Raw genomic sequence first — 21,482 nt, 5'->3', positions numbered from 1 at the left:
TTTTCTCCAAAAAAATTTTCTCTTACTACTCTCAGAAAGGCAGAGAACATTCAAATTCAAACTATGAGCCCAGCAAAATTATTTTTAAAGTGAACGCAAAACTCAAATCCAGAAAAGAAAACAAGCTACCTAAACAATGGGGCCCTCAGAATGGAAAACTTTGAGCTATACAGCCACACAAGCTCCAATTGGGACTGAATACTTAGGGCAATCGGGCCACTTAAAGGTGAAAGCCTTCTCTCTTGTTAGATGGGGAGCTAAGAAGGGTAGAAACTATCTTCTTTTTCTATCCCTAGCACTTAGCACTGTACCTGGCACAAAGTAAAAGTTTAATAAAGTGGTTATTAATTTACTGCCTGGTCAGCTAAGTGGTGTAGTGGATAGAATTCTGGGCCTGAATTCAGAAAGATTCATCTTCCTGAGTTCAAATCCAGTCTTAGACATGTACTCTCTGTGTGACCCTGGGCAAGTCACTTAGCCCTGTTTGCCTCAATTTCCTCATCTGTAAAATGAACTGGAGAGGGAAATGGCAAATCCCTCCAATATCTCTGCAACAAAAAACCAAATGGGGTCAACTGAACAGCAGTTTACTGACTGACTGAAGGCTTGAAACCGGAAATATCAAGATTGAAATCTCTGCTGAAGGGCCAACCTTAAGAACATTACATTGGGTTATTACATTTAAGACAAAATAGACATTACTATAGAATAATGGCTAGAACAAAAATTTCAGTGCTTTTTAAATGTCAAAAAACAAATTCATGAAAGAGAAACGACTAGGAATTTAATACAATATTCCTACAGATTGGCCCTCCTGCATGTATAAAATGTTTAAATTAGGGCAGAGAACTAAACTTCTGGCTAAATGTTGGCAACTTGCTAGACTGGGGGCTCAGAGCTATTTTGATACTACACCTAACTTTTCACTTAATATAAACTCCCTTAAGGAGCAGAGGAAACTATGGGGACCTCAGAGTCCATCACATTGCTTTAGTTAAAATGAGCTAATTATTGTAACTTTGGGACTGATTATATATCCAGATAGTAAAGGGAAAAGTTAGGAAAGGGGGATGGGGACAATCATTGATCTCCACTGGATATCCTCTTTGGCTGAAACACCAGCACCCACTGATGATAAAAATGCACTCACGTGCCTCTCTTTTCATATCCAAGGGGTAGGGAACCTGCAGCCTCGAGGCCACATGTGGTCTTCTCGGTCCTCGGGTGCTGCCTTTTGACTGAGTTCAAATTTTACAAACAAAATCTTTTATTAAGGGGAATTTGTTCTATGAAGTTTGGATTCAGTCAAAGGGCCACACTTGAAGACCTAGAGGGCCTTGAGACCACAGGTTCCTCTCCCCTGCCATATTCCTTCCCCCAACATTGACTAGTGCTATCTTATATTATCAAATTTGTCAATTTATTGGGTATGCAACTATACTTTCAGGTTGTTTTGATGTGTATTTATCTCATTTTTAGTGATTTAGATCATTCTTTCATATACGTGTATACATATATATGTGTATATATAAATTCTTCTTTTGGAAACTTAATATCCTTTGATCATATATCTATATGGGAATGCTTTTTGGTCATCACTGTTCTATTTTGAATATAAAACCCTTACCAAACATATTTGATATGAAGATTTTTTTCCTCCAAATGACTGCCTTTTTATTCTGGATGCATTAATTTTCTGTCAAAGCCCTTCACTTTCATGTAGGGATATGGCTAATATGGAACAGAATACATGGACAGACCTATCTAAAATGGGATATAGGCAGCCCAGAATGAATGTGAGACAGTTCCTTCTCTTTACCCTGCAGACTTCGACTGTAGGAGCTGCCATGGATAGCCTTGGGCCAGCAGCTCCAGTATTTGTGAGTTTTAATGGCCTATTAACTTTTCTTTTCAGTAAATGTCATCTGATCTATAATGTGTGGGCAATACTTTCCGGTCAGGCCAAATTAGGAAGGAGATAAAAGTCTCAAATGGGTTGAGGGTAAATTGAACCAAATGAGTTATGCTTTCTATCTCCATGCTCTGGACTTATACTTCAGCAGAAGAAAAAAGGCTGGGGCCTTTTGCCATGGCCAAAGAAAGGGACTTGGAAGCTGGTGAAGTTTGAGCTTGGAGGTCTACCCCTGATCTCTTCTTTTTTTATTAATCAGGTTTTTTGGAGGGGGGAAGGCAAAGGCAGTTGGGGTTGGGTGACACATAGCTGGGTGTCTAGGGCTGGATTTGAACTGGGGTTCCCAGGGCTGGTACTCTAATCATCACACCACCTAGCTGCCCCCTCTTGGTGGACTCTTAAGTCTTCCTACCTTTTAGTCTTCGCGGCGATGTGAAGCAGGTGCTCCTGGCAGGAACAGTCCTGCAACAGCACCTCCTCCAAATAAATCTGTGGTGAACGACTAAAACTTCAGTATGAGTCACCTGTGCAAGAAGGCAGCCAAACATGCTGGTGGGCTCTTTGGCTGCATTACAAATAACAGGATTGAAATGCAGAGCGAGGCAAACTATTTTTTTTTGTCTTTTTCTTATGGCTTCTCCAATTCGTTCTAATTCTTTGATACATGACTAATGTGAAAATGTGTTTAACAGGAACGTATGTGTAGAGCCCATACCAGAATGCATGTCTTCTTGGGGAGGGAGGGGAGAGGGAGGGGGAGAAAATTTAAAACTTATGGAAATGAATGTTGAAAACTAAAAATAAATTAATAAAAAAAGAATGACAATTCTAGACTTAGAAAGGATTCCAATGACCATCCAATTCCTCATTATCTATTCTAGAGTGCCCTCTCCAATGCATCCAGCAAATGGTCACACAGACTTTGTATAAAAACTACCAATGAGTATTTATTAAGCACTTTCTGTGTACCATGTACCAAGTGCTTCGTACCTATGAATCTTATGAGATAAACCACTACAAACCACTTAGCACAGTGGCTACTACATAGTAGCTACTTTTTAAAAAAATACTGGTTCTCTCCCCCTGAGTTAACTCATGTAGAGAGTCCTTTTCATAGCTTCCAGGACTTGGAGGTGACAGACAGAACTCTGTGCCAGAGACATGATTATAGACTGGCTAATGTCAGCTGCCCATAATTCTCTGAAGTGAAGGACTTTTGGAGAGTTGTAGGAAAATGCCTGATCGTATGCATTTTGTGACTTCATTCTGGGTGTGTTCTCCATGACCATCCAAGTACTGGTGGGGAGGAAAATGCCCTTCCTTCCATAAATCATTTGGAAAACTATAAATCCTTGTGTGTGTTCTGGCTCGTGTCCCATGTATTTGGTCTAGATGAGTAAGACACATGCTGCAGGTGATTTTATCTGTTTTAAATCATGCTTCTGCATGGACCATAAGTCTGGCGTACTCGTTTCTAATGTGGGTGATATGTTGCAGGTCCCTGCAGGTCTACTGTGTAGTTGCAACGATTATCTCAGATTACACTATACACTGTATCAGTGAATGTATATTTTTTACAACTGCATCCATGTACCTGGGGTGATTTGCAAGGACTGCAGATTCTTTGCTGGGGAGAAATTTAAGGGAGAAGTATGTCCCTGTCCAAAGGACAGCCAAGGTCTTTGGTGGGCTTTTTCCCTAGGACTTGCATGACAATGCCTACTCAGCTTATCGGTCTTACGAATTCAGGCTAGTAAGTAACAGGTGGGGTACTGTATCTAGGTAGAGGATGGATGTGATCAAGTCATGGTCCTGATTTGGACATACGATGTGGATATGTGTGGAACATACAAGAAGCTGAATACAAGGATCATTTTGTGATTTCTGGGGTTTCTCCAGCTCTGCGGTCTTTCATGAGACCCTATAAGGGGAGGGGACTATACTCATCACCATTCCATGAAGGAGTGTGTGACATCCCTGGTCATTAGGCAGATTAACTCTTATGTATGAGTTGAGGCCACATTTGGTCCTTGTGGAAGGTGGTGATATTCTAGATCCCTCAGATTATTTGCCATTATGGGTCATGGGGCAGATCCAGTCCTTGGAAGAATGGGTGATTACTAGATTATTAGACAACATTAGTTCTTCAGGAAAGGAGTAACTGCTCGATTGACTGACTTGGGGGAATGAGTGGTGTTATTATAAGTTATACAGTTACATCCCTTGAGAGAAAAAATGACATTAATTCCTATTTCTGAATACTTTGATTTAGGATGATCAAGTCATGCCTTGTTCTCAGTAACATTTAATAAGGAAAAGCCTTACCCTGAGTAAATGGATTTCATGAGTGCAAGATAGAGGAAGTGAACAGATTGGCATTCATCTGGCAAAGATCTGGGAATTTTAGTGGACCACAAATTCCTCATGCATCGACTGTGTAATATATCAACCAAGGGAGGTAATGTTATCTGAGGTTGTGTATGATACCCAGCACAAGAGAGATGATGGTCCCACCATGCCTCTGGCAGACCTCCTCTGGGGTATTTTGTTCAATTCTGGACACCTTTAAAAAACATTAATAAGCTGGGGAGTGAGCTGTCCAGAGAGAGATAACCAAATCTACTGAAAACTGGGCAGAATCAGCTTGAAAAATCTTGGGCAGGAGGCAGAGGCCAGGGCACCATCTTCTAGTGCTATCAGGGCATGTAGAGGAGATGTCTTTTTCTGTTTGTCCCATGAGGGAAGCCTTCAGAAGCCAAGGCAACATGTCTCAGAGGCCAGGAAGGGCTTCACTCAAGGGAAAATTTCCTTCCAAGGAGGATGGGCTACCACAAGAAGTAGATGGGTGTGGCCATTCACTGGAGGGCTTTTGGCAGAGGACTCCTAGTTAGGAAAATGTTCTTCTGTAGGTAGGGGCTGCTGTAGACCATCATAAGGACTCTCTAGCCACAGGAGGAAGGGGAGGGACACTTGGGACATTTTGAGCAGAGCCTCCAGTGTAAGAGTCCCCTCTCTTGACATGCCCAACAGCTGTTCCCATGGATTTTGAGAGGGATAAGAGGCTGGGCTGTTTGTGGGACCCACTGGCCTCCTCAGTCTGGGCCTCAGAAAACCTTGAGGTCTTCCTGGAGGAGGGTGCTTGCTGATCCTGGGAGGTCAGGGACAAGCCATAGGAGGAAGTCAATGAAAGCTGGAGAGAGGAATCCTTAGGCAATGGCAATATGATGGGCTTCTTTGAACCCTTTAACAAGCCCACCAAGATAGGCAAGATAGACAGTAAGATGAGGCTACTCCCCAGGAACACAGCCCATGTTGGATAGGGAAGCACTGATGTTGTGAACTGTGAAAGCAAAGGGGGAGAAGATCACTCAGGATGCCAGTGGGTCAAGATTGGACCCTGAAGACATTGTATCTGAATGGGGGCTCAGAAAGGATTTTTTCTGGGAAGATGGAGGGGGAGGAATATCTGGTGAGGGATGCGGAGAGAGCATGCCTGGACCCTTGGGAGGTGGTGATGGTTAGAGGGTTACCTGATTCCCTGAGGTGAGGGATGGGGAAAAAGCATGGCTGGGTCCCTGGAAGGGGTGAAGAATGAGGGAGCTCCTGCCTGGATGCTTGAGGATCAGGGGGGTGGATAGCCCTTGGCAACTCACAGATCTTTTATCCCAGGCTCTGTAGGAGGGGGATTTCAGCAACATCTCCGACAGGTTGTATATGAGAAGGATCAATAGAATCACTGGGGTGACGTAGCGCAGCAGGCACTCATGCATGAGTGAGAAGTTTAACCCCAGCAAGTCCCACATTTCATTCATGAATCTGGAGGTGGCCATGCACAAAGCACTGAGATGGGCTCCCCAGACCCTGGGCTCCCCAGGCTTTCTTGTCTCCCCAGATCCCTTCCTCCCACACTTTCTCTAGCCTTCATAACATCTCGGGGCCCCCACTTCCCACAGGGTGGATTTAGCTCTCCTTGGCTTTGTTCTGGGTTCCCCACTGTCCTTGACTCTTCCCAGATTTCTCTGCGTTCCATGGGCCTCCATTGGTTTTCCTGGATCTCCCTTGTCCCCTTGGTTTGCCAGGATCTTCCTTGATCTTCGTGGGACTCCCTCGGTCTCTTGGGCTTTCTCTGGGTCTGCCTACATCTTTAGGGGTTCCCTGGTTCTCCATGAGTAAAGTTCCCTGAGTCATTGTGGTTCACAGTCACCTCTTAGCCCCGTAGATCCAGGCCACACTGATGTTCTCAAAGAGGACCACGATTAACAGAGGTAGACTAAGGGCAAATTCATCGAACAAGGTCAGGAAGTAGAGGCCAGAGCGCTGAGTGAAGAGGAGGCCGCACAGGAAGCTCAGGCAGCCAATGATCACTGATGGGCAGGTCAGAGATCAGAGGTCAAAGATGCACAGGTATCATCTCCAGTTAGGAAAAGATCAATGGGATGGGATTTGGGAGTGGGGCTCTCATGGTTCCTCACCAATTTGGAAATGCTTTCCTGACTCTCTTCTAGGCTCTTCTGCCCCAGCTGAGGCTGTTCTCCTAAACTTCTCCCAAGCATCCCACTGAACCTCATTCCCCACCCAGAACTGCAACTAATAACCTTACTGACAAAACAGAGACCTGTCTCTGAACTGTCTCTTCTCTCTATCACAGATCAAAGCTGTTGGACATCATCCCCACCCTCTCCTCCAATTCAGCCTCTGATGATTTAGTGACCCTCCTCGTCCCCAAGGATTCTAGCTCTCAAATCCATCTTCCCCAAAGTTCCAAACAAGCCCCTTTTCTCAGTGCTCCTCTGTCTTGACCCCATGGCCCCTTCTCCTGGAAACTCTCTCCACCCCCAATTTGGAGGCCACTGCTCTCTTCTGACTCCATCTTTGGGAGAGTGACTTGTCTCTGATTTTTTGAATAATATTTGCAGCATGGTGATTCATCTGTGAAGTGTTTTGGCAGGGGACAGAAATCAGTTTGGGCCAAAGGATTTTCCCCCTTTGGCGATTCATTTATGACTTGCTCAATTTCTTTCTCCAAGACTTGGTTAAGATATCTATTTTTTGCTTTGGGGAGGTTAAGCATTTTATATCTAAAGATATGCTCTATGGGGAACGGGCAACTAGGGGGCTTGAAATAGGAAAGACTCATCTTCATGAGTTCAAATCCAGCCTCATGTGCTTATTAGCTGTGTCACCCTGGACAAGTCACCTAACCGTATTAGCCTCAGTTTCCTCATCTGGAGAAGGAATTGTCAAACCACTCCAGAATCTTTGCCAAGAAAACTGCCAAACGTAGTCACAAAGAGTCAGAGATGACTGAACAACAAAAGCAGCCCCTTTTAGACTTCATCAAAGCTGAAGGACATCCAGACCAGGAGAGAGACAAGACAATATAAAACTCCATCCCTTTCAGATAGGACTGAGTCTTTCTGCCATTTATAAGGTATCTGAAGTTTAAGGAACTCATATACATAGAAAAGCTAGCATTTTATGCAGCTGTTATGCAAATATTATCTCACTGGATTCTCTCAACAATCCTGAGAGGAACAATATTATTTATCCCTATTTTATAGATGTGGACCCTGAGGCTGAAAGCAGCTAAGAGACTTGCCCAGGGTCACACAGCTAGAAAGTGTCTGAGGCAGGATTTGAATCTGACCTTTCTAACTCCAGGCCCAAAGCCCTATCTACAGAGCCTTCCCATGCCTGGTGTGCTCCCACTGCAGCCTTTCCTAAACTCTCTTTCCCACATAAGCTCCTTGAGGGCAGGGACTGCTCACGTGTCATCCTTGTTTCCTCAGTGCCTAGCATAGAGACCACCTGAAACAGGGTAGGGGCTTCATCGATGCTTGGTGGATTGAACAGAACCATGGCTGAAGGTCAGGGGTTAGGATGGCACCTACCCGAGAAGGCCAAAGAGTAATTTTGAAGGCTGGGAAAGTTGTATAGCAGCGGAATCAGGATACCCTGCATCAGTCCCACGGAAGTACTCAGCCCCAGGTTGATGAACATCAGGAAGAAGATGACAGACCAGAAAGGAGAACCTGAGAACTTGGTTATTGCCTCAGCGAAGGCTATGAAGACCAGGTCAGGGCCCTTTATGTACTGTGGGCAGGGGGAGGTGGTGGGATGCCCAGGAGGTCTCACCGAGGACTCCCCCCATCCTGTCCCCCAGATCTGGGTCCGAATCAATTCAGTGGGGGAGAAGTCCCAACCTCTCCAGCCACCATCCCTCCAGGGCACTCCCCCCAACCCCCAGGCACCTCCCTTCCAGGACACCCTACCCCCACCCCCAGCCACACTGACCCGCAAGAGCTGGTTCTCCAAGTTACAATCAGACACATATTCCAGAACCTTCTTTTTCAGATCCCTGTTAAGATGATGTAACCACATGGTGTACGCTTTCACAGGCTTCTTCAGCAGCTCTGTGGGGGGACTTGCCTCTATGGGCAGTTTCCCCATTTTGATCAGCTGCAGCAGCTTCCAAGAGCTCCTGGTTCAGAGGGTGGGATGTGGTCACTGTTTGGCTCCTCCTTCTTCAAGGAGGGGAGAGGGAAGCCTGTGGTGGGCATCTAAGCAGCCTTGGCTCTGACTAGAAGGAATGGGGATGGGAGCAGGGGAGGAGAGGGATGAGGCAGAGAACTGGGGGCCAGAAACAAGACGGGGCTACCTGGAGCTGCTCCGGCCTCCGTGGCTCCCCTCCCCTTGAGATGGGGCTGGATTCTCCCCAGGACAGATGACCCAGTGTCCTACTAAGATTATACCTCATCATACTGTGCTCTGCTCCACCCTCTGCCAGAAGGCGCTTATGTCCTGGACCCAGAGCAATTCTGCTTGCCAGGCCCCCCCACACAACAGAGAAAGTCCAAGCCAGAAGAGGCCACCTTGCCCTCCTTTATCCCCAGGAGCATTAGCCTGGGGAGCTACCCTACCACTTACTGGTTGCTACATTCCCGAGTAGACATGGTGGCCCGGAAACCCAGCACACTGAACACCACTTGAGTGGCCAAGAGGCTAGAGACCAGGTTGATGAACGCTACGATGAAGGCGTCCTGGGCACAATTCTTGCTCTTGCTGATGGAGGACAAGACAATAATGCTGCCAAAGCCTAGCCCCATGTTGTAGAACACCTGTGTTCCTGCACGCTTCCACAGTATGGGAGAGGTGATGGCTGATGCCTGCAGAGAAAGGGAGGAGCAGGGAGCACCCCTCAACAAGGCCTGGAGTGATGGGGAGGCTTGGCCCCAGGACCCACCGGGAGGAAGCTAGAGCAGGCAGAGGGGCCCAGAGAGGAAGACTCTCACACATACACCCCTGATCTGATCCCCAGAGGGGAGTATGGGCATCATTAGCCCTCCTTTTATACAGAGGGAAAACTGAGGCTCTGAGAGCTGGGGCTCCTCACCTTGATAGTCATCAAGTGACGCAGCCCGTAGATAGAGCCTTCCAGCATGAAGCTTCGGATGAGGAAGCAGAACAGGATGGCATAGGGGATTACCATGGAGTAGTACAGTATCTGGAGGCAGGGTCAGAGGTCAGGCCATACCAGGAGTCATTGGGGTTAGATGACAGAGTTTGTCAGATCCTTGGTCACCAGACCCTTACCTTCCCTTGGACCTTCAAGCTCTGTGTTGAGATGAGTATGATTAAAAGCCAAACCACTAAGAGGCAGATGAAGAGGCTTGGGACAATGCCCCCACTCTCCTCAATGTTGCCTGTGACTTCCAGGGTCTTCCAGTACCAGAAATAAATGGACGAGGTGACTTGGGCACAGTCAGGATCTGGGGAATCAGGATAGGAATGAGACAGTTCAGGGAGGAAGTGAGAGGCAGGACAGGGTCCCCAAGTCTCGGCCCCACTGGCTGCTCACCAGGGATGCTAGTATTCATCACTAATGGGCACTGATTCCAGGGCAGTGTGTACTGGAAGGAGTTGCTGAGGTAGAACATGCTCCAAGCAGTGAAAATGTTATAATAGACACTCACCAAGAAGCAGACCTACAAAGGCAGGGGTGGGGCAGAGGCTCAGCCAGGCTGGGCTTCTGGTCCACAACCCCTGAGAGACCTGGCAGCACTGAGGGGCCCCCAAGGCTCACCATGCTGCAGGCCAGACCCATGCCCCACAGCCGGGGGTGGATCTTCGTCCAGACACCAAAGCACACCAAATGCCCCAGAGCCATCTCCATGAACACCAAAGGGATGCCCATCATGAAAAGCAGCAGTACGTAGACTACAAAGAAGGTACCTGGGGGGTGTGGAGAGACTGAGGAGAAGCAGGCATACAGCTCTTCCCCTAGCTTCATTTCTCCCCCAGTCTTGCTCTTCAGAGACTCGGCATCTCATCTATCAGCATTCCATGGGGGACCCAGAAGCCCTAGGGTCCCAGACAGTCTTGGAATCCCAGATGGTTCACCCCTTCTCTTCAGGGACTTGGGTGTTCCTGCCCCAGCTCTGCCTCCTCAGTGGTCCAGGCACTTCTTCCTGAGCCTCACCTCCCCCCCCCCCACACACACACACTTTAAGACCTAGGCATTCAGATCCTCAGCTCACCGCCTCCATTCTGCTGGCACAAAGAAGGAAATCTCCAGATGGTGCCTGATCCCACACAGAAGCCCACTTGCACCATGATATACTCAGTCCTGTTGCTCCAGGTCGATCTGTTGGCCTCGCTGACCACCACCTCTAAGCTACGGGTTGCCTTTGGAGTACCATTCTCAGCCTCCATCCTGTGACCAAGGGCTGAGGGGGACACAGCTAGAGGCCCTAAGCACAGTTCTTCCCTTAGAGGAGCAGGGGCCAGATGCCCTGAAAACAGGGGAGCAGGGGAGGAGTTGTGGAGGACTCACAATGGGGGCCCCATCTCCCCACCAGCCCTAGGTAAACATGGTGCAGAGCCCATTGAGTCTAGCCCCTCTGTGTCATAGAGGGTAAGCAGCAGAACCAACCCATTGGCTTCCAAATCAGGTCCCCAAAGGCTCTCAAAGGATGCTTAGAACTGAGACCACTCCCATCTACCTAGCCTCTGTCAGAATCTAGAACTTAGACCCAGAAACCATGAGTTGCCCCCAGAATCTGGGGGGAACTACCTCAACCACAAACACTTAGAAACTGGACCTGCAGACTTTCTCTAGAGCTCAGAAACACTGACTTAGAATCCAACCACCCCACATAGCTCAGAATACAGCCCTAAAATTCAAGAACCCTGAAGCCTCATCCTGAAAGCTAAGGCCTAGCTCTAGAATCTAGGATCCAATAACCTCCACCCCCAGGATAGTATAGACCTAGAACCTAAGAGCAGCTACTCCCTCCCATATACACCCCAGTCCTAGAACTAAGGACCTCCCCTCTGAGGAATCCCAGAGCCTTGACCTAGAACCCAAGAACTGCCCCCTAATTCCCAAGACCACCTCCCAAATCTAGACCTGAGGCCCTTCCCTGGTAGGATTGTTCTGACCTGCACTTCAGCCCTGTGGCACCTGGTGGAGTGACGGTAGATGTGGTTCTGGGTCTCAGAGGTAGGGACAGCTGACACCCTCCGCTCAATACCCAAGACACGGGCTCCCCGACGCCAGGGAGGCCGAAGGCCGGGAAGCCTGAGTCCCTGTACTGGTCATCCAGCACGAGGTAATGGTGTCGGTAGGAGGTGTCTGGCACTGCCAGGTTCCTCGCGAAAGTCCTGTAGAAGGTGGCCAGGGTGGGGGTGGGGAGGTTGGGAATGAGAGGGCGTGGCTTCTAGGACCCCGCTCAATGGAAGCAAAAAGTCTTCGAAAAGCCAGCTGGAAGCCACGGGGAGCAATTTCCCGCATGCAAACCTTCCTGCTCCCATCCCCACCTCCTCATCCGCTCCGCAAACGGGGATCTCTAAGCACTTAAAACCTTTTATTCCTTCTCAACTCCACAGCCCCATCATCTCGTGGTACGCAGGGCTTGGGAAGGGTCTCTCAGAGATAAACCCCTTTTTAACTCCTGTAGTTCCGCTGCAGAGGCCGACCGATGCTATGTTCGGTCCAAGCGTCGAGTCCGGGGAGACTTCATTGACCTCTGTTCGCGAATTTGACACCGGTGGACAACTGGACAAATTTAGTGGAGGGGATGAGTGCTATTTTTCTGAGCCTTGGGACAGACATCCTAAGTGTCTGGTTGACAGGCGCGTTCGATCCCTTTAGGGAACCGACCCGAATGACGAGGTTTGCAAAGCTCTTTGACAGATTCCCTTGGTATTATCATTTCTCCTATAATACAGAAGAAGCTGAGATCATTCTGGTGAGGTCATCGAGCTAGAAAATATTGGACAAGATTCCAACCCTGATCTGCCCCTGACTCCGAGTCCAATACCTGACGTTGGACGAACCTCCAGTTGGTTGTTGGACGAGAGGGACGACAGAGGAGGAAAGGAAAGGGAGAAGGAAGGGAAAGGAAGCTATACTTTGGATTGGTTGGTCAATTGATTCAATCAAGGTATCTGGACCTTTTGAGGTCATATGAATTATATATCCATTTTTACACACATAATTTAATTACCCATACAACCACACACATATATGAAATTATGTTGACTCTTACATATATATATTTACACAGTCTACCCTGACATATACAATCATTTCTATCCTTCCACATATATAATCTTGTCAAACCTTATAATCATTCCTCTACCCTTAAATATGTAATTCTACATTTACTTTGACATATATATAATATACATATATAATTATAGGTCTACCTTTACCTATATAATTCTTTATCTACCTTCATCTGCATCTTTATCTGCATTTATGGTTTCATTCTGTTTTATCCTCTGAAAGAGTTTTTAGTGATAACTTTTGTTTTTCCATTGCCTAGATTTCCCAAACCCCAACTCCCCACCCCCACCCCCAGCCCTCTCCCTGTCACTCCCTCCCGTGCTACAATAGCGTCTCTGAGCTGGCTTCCTAGAAAATAGCAATTCTGTTGGCATCTGGGGTTTCTTAAGGTTAGGAGCTAGGTCAGTAATAAGTACCCAGATGACTCTTGGGGATCTGTAAAATCTATTAGATTATGTTCATTCTTGAGAGCTGTCCCTAATCGAGGTAGCTGGTGTCACAGAGGACAGAACACTAGGTGTGGAGGCAGGTAGACCTGGGTGTAAGTGTGACCCTCAGACACAGTCTAGCTGTGTGACCCTGGACAAGGCATTTATCCTCTGTTTTCTCCACAGTAAAATGGGGCTCAACTACTGTTGTGAGGATGAAATGAGATAATATTTGTAAAGAGTTTTGCACATTGCCTGACACTTATGAGTCTGGAATAAATGATTTGTTTCTTTCTGCTTTGTGTTTCTGCACAGGTGATTTTGATGCAGTGTCATCCCCAACTTGCCCTCATACTGGCTGGCTGGGTCTCCAGGTGACCCTGAGCAAGTTATCTTGGATCACTGTATTTCTAAGAAGAGCTAAATTATTCACAGTATATCATCACAAAATATTGCTGTTACTGCTGTTACAGAATCTCCCGGTTCTGCTCACTTCACTCTGCATCAGTTCATGTAAGTTTTTCTGAGATCATGCTGCTTGTCATTTCTTATGGCACTATGATATTGCATTACAATCCTCTATCACAGTGTGTTCAGCCATTCCCCAATTGATGGACAGCTTCTTAATTTCCAATTCTTGGCCACCACAAAAAAGGTATTTTTATACAAATAAATCCTTTTCCCTTTGCATAATCTTATTTTAAAATAATCTACTTTATATAAAAATGCTTGTTTTATTTCATGTTTCTTCAATTCACAATAAAAATATAAAATAAAATTTAACTGTACCTACATCTCTATTAGGGTTTTCACTTAGGTTTATGTCAAACTGATCTTTTGATGTTAAATGTGCCAGCTCTTTGGTTAGGTTGGAAGAGAAGGTCTTAGTGCAAATAATAATGTGTCCTTTTACTAAAACGTTGGACTCAGTAGACTGAAGAATAATCTCACTGAAAAAGATTAATAGAATGATTTCCCTTTCCCTCTTTCCTACCTATCCTAACTTTGTGTGGATTGGCGTTTGATAGAAATAGTTCCAGGGTATCTCCACCCCAGTAAGAATCAAATTATTTCTTCACTATAGGGAGGAAATACATCCCTTTAGTCTATGAGCCACTGACCACATCTGGGACTTGGTCAGTATCAGCTACCCCAAGCTGCCAGTGAACTTGACTAATAATTGGACCTGCCTTGGTAGCAAAACCTCTTGATCCAACAGATAAGGTTCTTGTCCTTCCTTCCTCATTATTATAAGAGACGGAGAGAGACATGGTCTGAGACGAAATGTCTCTGAGGTCAACATGGAATACAACTTTTCTCATCTAATCAAACTGTGCCCCAAATGATCTCTTCCTAACACCAATCCCATCTCAGTTCGCCCTGCTAATCAGCACTGCATCTCTGGGCATCTGATTGCCCAGGTCAGCTGTCCAGCCTCTCAAGACCCAAGAACCCACATCAGCCTGGGAAGAGGTAGTGCTCTCCAGTCCAGTAATTTCTGGGATTGCATCTCCAGAAAGGCTTGTCTTCTCAGAATGGGCTGCTTCTGTGCGTGGTTCTGGATGGTTCTCCCTGCCTTTCCTTAGTCTTTCCTCCTTATTAGACTGCAAGTTCCTTGAGGTTAGGGATTGTCTTTTTGGATCAGTACTTAGCGAATAGTAGGGGTTTAATAAATGTTAATTGGTGGACTGATTGAAGGTGAAGAGTCACCTGGGTCTTGTTTCTTCCCTCCAAAGGATCCATACATGCAACCTGGAGAAAGAATTTGATTCCCTGCTATTGATAGGGTCACTCTTCTGTAAAATGATTCATAAAATTCCTTCTCAGAAAGTGTTTGGGGGATCAGAGATGATGTTTGGAGGCACCTCCCTATTCTAATAGCATGGGAACTTGCTATAAGACCAAGGTGAATGTGTGTCTACTTGCAGTACAGGCATTTCCCTGGCCCACTGTATGGTCATCCTGACTCACCAGATGAACAGAAAGAAAGTCCTCATTTTGCCTCCCTGTCAAAGCCTCAAAGGGGACACAGATTGGGCTCCCTCCCACAAAGAGAATATTGACTGGAGGAAAAGTCTTGGGATCAACCTAGATCCTAGCATGGTATGCATGCAGAAGGTTCATGACCTCATACTACAGGTGCCCCGATATGTGATGAGGGACCCACAACTGTACTGAGATTGGCACTGTCTACCCTGGGGCCCTGATGCTTTAGTTAAAAGGCACAAACTTGTGGCTGCTAGACATTGGAAAGACCAACAGCTGCTGCCATGGAGGAGCAGGGATCTGTTTTTCAGTTCTAACAGAGAAGTTCACAGATCAAAACTATGGTGGATTCTCAAGGATGCCAAAGGTTAGTGAGGGTTCTTGAGCTCTATAGGAGAGTGAGCCCCTTAACACTGGCAGATTAGGAGCAGTTCTGTTCCCAAAACATCCTTTCCTTAAACCTTATCCCACCTCCTTCTCCTACAGTTTGGGCTCAGAGAGCAAGGGGAAGTCATGGGACTGGAAACAGGAACATCAGGGGCCACAGATGCCACCCCAGACATTTGTTAGATGAACTGCCATCCACCCACACCTCCACTATCTTGTATTTGTGAAGTTGATCTCTTGAAACTCCCAAGGATAAGGTTTGACATTTACTTCTATTTGATTCCATCTTATTCAATGTGCCTCAGTGTGTTAGTCTTTTTGTGGATCCTGGCCTGGTCGCCAGTGTGTTGACTTTCCAACTCAACTGCGTGTCATCTGAAAATTGGATAACCATATTGTCTATCCTTAATCCACGTCATTGATAAGAGCGCTCAATGACAGTGGGTCAACCAGGGATCCTTGGGACACCCCACTGGACACCTCCCTCCAAGACGATGCCAAACCACTGCTGATAATTTTTTGGGTTTGGTCATTCCATGAATACTAAATTCACCCAACTGTACTCTTTTCCAGCACACAACTGTCCATGGGAATCACATGAAAGGCTGGCAGATACTTTGCTTAAATCTTGGGATTTCATCTACAGCATTTCCTGATCTGCCTTGCCCAGTTATCCTATCTAAAAGAGAAAAGAAAAAGGGAATTGCTCCCAGCTTCTTATAAATTGGTCTTTATTTACAGCCTTTGAAGATTTTAGACATTGCTGGGGGCAGAATCCCTGTCCCTAACCCAGGTCCTCGTTCTCTGAGGTGATCCAGAATTGCCTGAATGCCTGTTTATCATCCTTAGATTTGATCCTTGGACTTGGATCTCACTGCCAAGTCTTTTTACATTGGACCACTAGGGATGGAGGGAGGCATTTGGTGATGGTTTTTTTGGTGATGGGGTTATTGTCAATGTGACCATCTTCTTGAGGACTGAACTGGGCCCTGTGTGGAGGGTCCAAAGCAGTGGAAGACCACTCTCTCTGAGAGGCCCCCTAGGAATGGGAAGGATCCTTTTAGACAGGAAGTCTGAAGATGGAGATTGCTCCTGAAAGGTTGGACTTGGGAGACAGAGAGATGTTCCTGAGTATCCCCCATGTCATACAATCAATAGGAGACCTTCACAGTGTCCTTGTATCACTTCTGCTGACCCCCATGGGAGCCTTGCCTTGTGTGAATTCTTTGTAAAATGGTCCTTTAGGCAAGGGTATGATCGGCATTCAAACAACATGACCAGCTCGTTGGAGTTTCACTCTCTGCAACAGAGTTTGAATGCTTGGCAATTCAGCTTGAGAAGTGACCTTGGTGTCTGATATCTTGTATCTTGCTAGGTGGCACGTAAAATCTTTTTAAGACAATTCAGATGGAGGTTTCACAGGCATACAATAATGAGGTCAGTATAATGGCTCTGTAAGCCTTCAGTTTGATAGTTAGTTTAAGATTTCTTCTCTCCCACACTCCTTCAGAGCTTCCCAAACACTGAGATAGTTTTGGCAATATGTATATCAATCTTATTATCAGTATGTATATCCCTGGAAAGTCCACTACCAAGGTAAGTGAACTTATCCATAGCATTCAAAGTTCTCCATCTGCTGTAACTGATGGTTCCATGTATAGATGGTGTGGTGGTGGCTGATGGAGCACCTCTGTTTTCTTGATGTCCAAATTTAGCTCAAGCAGTAGAGAATTGATCCATACTTTGTTCCATCTCAGCCTCAGAGGCTGCATTGAGTGCATAGTCATCTGTGAACAAAAAGTCATGCACCAACCCTCCCTCCACTTTAGTCTTGGCTTGGAGTCTTCTCAAATTAAATGATTTGCCATCAGTGTGGTAGCTGACCTTAATGACAACAAGCAAAGAAGCTACAAAAAAGAACAATAGGAAATAACTAGAAGAGAGAAGAAACGAGAATTAGGAGGCACATCTGTGGGGTCAGTGGCCAGTAATTTAATAAGAGGAGATCTCCTAAGGAATGGCCAGATGTCAGTGAGTCTGCCCAGGGTGCTGAGCTCCAGGCTGCAGGCAGGCATGGGACAGAGCCTTGAAACACAGGATAGAGAAGCTCGTCATTCCTAAGTGGTGGCCATAGAGCTGACCAAATGGTTTAGGGACTAGAGAGCCCTATACTGGACAGTTCAAAGTTCTTGTTAGGGATAGGGCAAGAAAAATGGAGAAATTGCACTGATTTTTCCCCAGTGCCTAGAGTTGTTTGGGGGGCATGTCTGCACCATCAGGGGCTGAACCAAAGTTACTTAACAACCAGCTTGGGGCTGTTTCAAAAATGACAGAAGTTGGGTTCATTGCCAATCTGTCAGTCAGTCAACAGACATTTATTAAGCACCTGCTGTGTGCTGGGTACTGGGAATGGGGGGCAGGGGACAGTGATGCCATGTTGTGCTGGGTGTGGAAGCACACTGTCCCATTTCTGAGGATGCGGTAGCTGTTCCTGCCTAACTGGATTCCTTGCACCAATCAGAGCCCCCACTAATCAAATTGTGCCATAAATCATCTCTATCTAATAAAATGACCCACCAATCCCACCTCAGTTTGCCCTGCTAATCAGCAGCTGCATCTTTGTGCATCTGATTGCCCAGGTCAGCTGTCCAGCCTCCAAGCTCCAAGCAGTGAAGCCACATCAGGCTGGGAAGAGGTAGGGCTCTCCATCCAGTAATTACTGGGATTGCATCTCCAGAAAGGCTTGCCTGCTCAGAAGGGACTGCTTCTGTGCATGGTTCTGGCTGATTCTCTCTGGCCTTTCCTTATTCCTTCCTCCTTATTAGACTGCAAGTTCCTTGAGGTTAGGGATTGTCTTGTGCCTCTTTTTGGATCAGTGCTGAGCACAAAGTAGGTGCTTAATAAACATTTATTGGCTGATTGGCTAACTGATGGTGAGGAATGTAAGCACAACCAAGAGGGGATTTTGTTGTTATTCCATTTTGGAGTCCAGTTTCCCAAGCTCATGCTAAATTGTAAACATCTGAAGGATCAATCACCTTTGAACCCCAGTAATTTACAGCTGTAACACATCAGGTGCTGAGTCAAGTAGGCTTTGGTGCCTTCTGGCTCTGAGCCTATTAGTCTAAAGTGTATACATCTTCTGAAGTGAGATATTGCCTTGGGGCTCACTGATGGGAAGAGTGTTTTACCTGAGGACTTTTTGATTTCCTAGACCAGACTCTGGGTAGTCATTGTTAAGGGTGCCCTTCTCCCCCACTCTACTTTGTGAAGCCAGATGTTGGTGCTCTCTCAGTCTGATGATTTATATAAATATTTCTATTACTCTGTTTAGAGAATTGGAACACTGTCTATTGGATATGCTGGTCTTTCTTGGGTCACTTCATTACCTTTACTTTCTATTATTTTGCTGTGTCCACAGGTCAGACTAGAATGGCTCCTCCCCATTTAAGGCTGGGGGAAGACGAGATGCCCCTGAGTTGGAGTGCTTCAGGCCAGAGACAGATGCTGGGGGCAGGAGCCCCTGGTGTCTGCTGTACCTAGACCCAGGCAGGAGCAGGGAGAGTTTGCTATGGAGCAGTCCCTTCCCCTGTGAAGTGAGACATGGAACAGGAACAGAGAATTGCCTGCCTGTGGACCCAGACAGGAGCTGGGAATGGTCAACCCCTGTACCTACAGAGGAGTGAAAACTTAGCAGCAGGGCAGGAGCAATTAGTAGTGAGCTTGCCTTTCTGCCATGTTCCCTTGGGATAAATTGAGACCCAAGGGGTGGAGTTGTCTATGGTGGGATGGAGAAGTGCTGTTGCTCCCAGGAACTCATTATGTTGGCTTTGTCCCCCAGTCATTCCTCAGGACTTGGAAGTGGGGGCTGGAGCAGGGTTAGGACTTGAACTTTAACTCATTAGAGCATGGGTGCACCTGAGAAGGTCAGGCGGGAACCTGCAACAGCAGTGTGGGGAGGACACAACTGCAAGAGCACTTTATTTGGACACTGTTTAGAATGAGGGGACTGTAGCCTACTGTGACCTATGGGTGGAGTGTTTTGTGTTCTCTGCTACCTGAGGAATATGTTGTGTTAAGCAAGACCCCCTGATATGTAAAATCAAATATTCTGCAACAGTACCAGAGTGAGGAGGAGTAGGCTGCTCACCCCCTGAAGATTTTGGCCCCCAATGAAGGTATAATGTGGGGGTTATTCTATGCTAAGCTATATACTTTTGTATATAACTTTGCTTTAAGCCATGTGGTCACCTTGATAATAAAGTGTTGTTATATTGTTATGAATATGATGTTTTAGTTTCTTGGCTCAAGGTTTAGTTTTGAAAAAAAAGAATGTTCATTTTACTATGCAATTCGACCACATATGTGTGGATGTGTATATGCATATGCACACATATGTATATATGTGCATATAAGGGTATGCACATATATGTATATGTATGTATGTACATAGATTGACAGCAGCAGCCCTCAAGTGTACTGTGTTGATTGGCATTACAAGGAATCACCTGGGTCTTGTTTGCTCCCTCCAAATAATCCATACATATAACTTGGAGAAAGAATTCAGATTCCTGTCTATGGATAAGATCATTTTTCTCTAAGCTGATTCATAATAAGTCCTTCTCAGACCACTCTTGGGGGACCAGGGATGATGCTCTTGGAGGCACCTTCCTTTTCTAATAGCTTGGGAACTTGCTATAAGACCATGGTGAACGGGTGTCTACTTGTAGTCCTGGGATGTTCCTGGCCCACTGTGTGATCACCCTGACTCACCAGATGAAGGGAAAGCAAGTCCTCATTTTGCCTCCCTGCCAAAGCCTCAAAGGGAACAAAGATTGGGCTCCCTTCCCTCCCTACCACAAAGACATGGGGCAGCTAAGTGGTGCTGCAGATAGAGCACCAGTGCAGGAGTCAGGAGGACCTGAGTTCAAATCTCACCTCAGACACTCGACACTGGACTTGGGCAAGTCACTTAACCCTAGTTGCCTCATCCTGGGTTATCTCTGGTCACTCTGATGAACATCTGGTCACTGGATTCAGATGGCTCTGAAGGAGAAGTGAGGCTGGTGACCAGCAGTGCCCTCCTTCACTCAAGACAAAGTCAAGTGCAAGTCATGTCATCATTTCTCTGATGGCATGGCCTTCTTTGGCAACAAAGGACAAACACACCACCACAAAGAGAATATTGATTGGAGGAAAAGCCTTGGGATCAACCTAGATCCTAGGATGCTATGCACCTCATATTACAGGTGTCCCAGATATGTGATGAGAGATACACAACTGTGCTGAGCTTGGCATCGTCTGCCCTGGGGCCCTGATGCTTTAGTTAAAAGGCACAAACTTGTGGCTGCTAGACACTGGAAAGACCAACAGCTGCTGCCATGGAGGAGCAGGGATCTGTTTTTCAGTTCTAACAGAGAAGTTCACAGATCAAAACTATGGTGGATTCTCAAGGATGCCAAAGGTTAGTGAGGGTTCTTGAGCTCTATAGGAGAGTGAGCCCCTTAACACTGGCAGATTAGGAGCAGTTCTGTTCCCAAAACATCCTTTCCTTAAACCTTATCCCACCTCCTTCTCCTACAGTTTGGGCTCAGAGAGCAAGGGGAAGTCATGGGACTGGAAACAGGAACATCAGGGACTACAGATGTCACCCCAGACATTTGTTAGATGAACTGCCATCCACCCACACCTCCACTATCTTGTATTTCTGAAGTTGATCTCTTGAAACTCCCAAGGATAAGGTTTGACATTTATTTCTATTTGATTCCATCTTATTCAATGTGCCTCAGTGTGTTAGCCTTTTTGTGGATCCTGGCCTGATCATCGATGTGTTAACTGTCCAACTCAACTGCGTGTCATCTGAAAATTGGATAAACATGTTGACTATCCTTTATCCAAGTCATTGATAAGAATGTTCAATGACAGTGGGTCAACCAGAGATCTTTGGGACACCCCACTGGACACCTCCCTCCAAGATGATGCCAACCCATTGCTGAGAGTTCCTTGGGTTTGGTCATCCAGTGAATACTGAATTCACCCAACTGTACTCTTTTCCAACACACAACTGTCCATGGGAATCACATGAAAGGCTGGCAGACACTTTGCTTAAATCTTGGGATTTCATCTGTGGCATTTCCTGATCTACCTTGCCCAGTTATCCTATCCAAAAAAGAAAAGAAAAGGGAAATTGCTCCAAAAA

General features: G+C 46.3%; 1 protein-coding gene across 6 annotated transcripts; it reads right to left on the bottom strand.

The window, feature by feature from the left end:
- Positions 1-4,197: 4,197 nt before the first annotated feature.
- On the bottom strand, positions 4,198-11,557 carry SLC6A16 (solute carrier family 6 member 16). Of its 6 annotated transcripts, none has more exons than XM_072607355.1 (12): positions 11,354-11,557; positions 10,450-10,704; positions 9,996-10,144; positions 9,771-9,897; positions 9,506-9,681; positions 9,306-9,416; positions 8,840-9,078; positions 8,207-8,393; positions 7,804-8,005; positions 6,117-6,276; positions 5,566-5,728; positions 4,198-5,252 (listed from the first exon to the last, which is right to left on the bottom strand). In XM_072607355.1, exons 2-12 carry the CDS (start codon positions 10,622-10,624, stop codon positions 4,842-4,844), a joined length of 2,100 nt encoding a protein of 699 aa, XP_072463456.1. In that variant the 5' UTR covers positions 10,625-10,704; positions 11,354-11,557; the 3' UTR covers positions 4,198-4,841. The 6 variants fall into 6 exon arrangements, with proteins under 6 accessions (XP_072463456.1, XP_072463458.1, XP_072463457.1 ...); XM_072607357.1 differs by having other exon boundaries at positions 8,207-8,270; XM_072607356.1 differs by lacking the exon at positions 9,306-9,416.
- Positions 11,558-21,482: the final 9,925 nt, after the last annotated feature.

The sequence above is a fragment of the Notamacropus eugenii genome, chromosome 5, assembly GCF_028372415.1.
Source record: "Notamacropus eugenii isolate mMacEug1 chromosome 5, mMacEug1.pri_v2, whole genome shotgun sequence".
Lineage (NCBI taxonomy): Eukaryota > Metazoa > Chordata > Mammalia > Diprotodontia > Macropodidae > Notamacropus > Notamacropus eugenii.
This window is presented reverse-complemented; position numbering and strand designations above follow the sequence as displayed.

What these genes read in the sequence shown, in the direction of transcription:
- SLC6A16 (XM_072607355.1), bottom strand. Translation starts at nt 10,624, where the DNA reads ATGGAGGCTGAGAATGGTACTCCAAAGGCAACCCGTAGCTTAGAGGTG. An exon ending in GTCACTTGATGACTATCAAG is followed by an intron (nt 9,079 to 9,305) that starts GTGAGGAGCCCC and finishes CTTTCTCTGCAG; the next exon opens with GCATCAGCCATCACCTCTCC. An exon ending in TGGATCTACGGGGCTAAGAG is followed by an intron (nt 5,729 to 6,116) that starts GTGACTGTGAAC and finishes GGCCACCTCCAG; the next exon opens with ATTCATGAATGAAATGTGGG.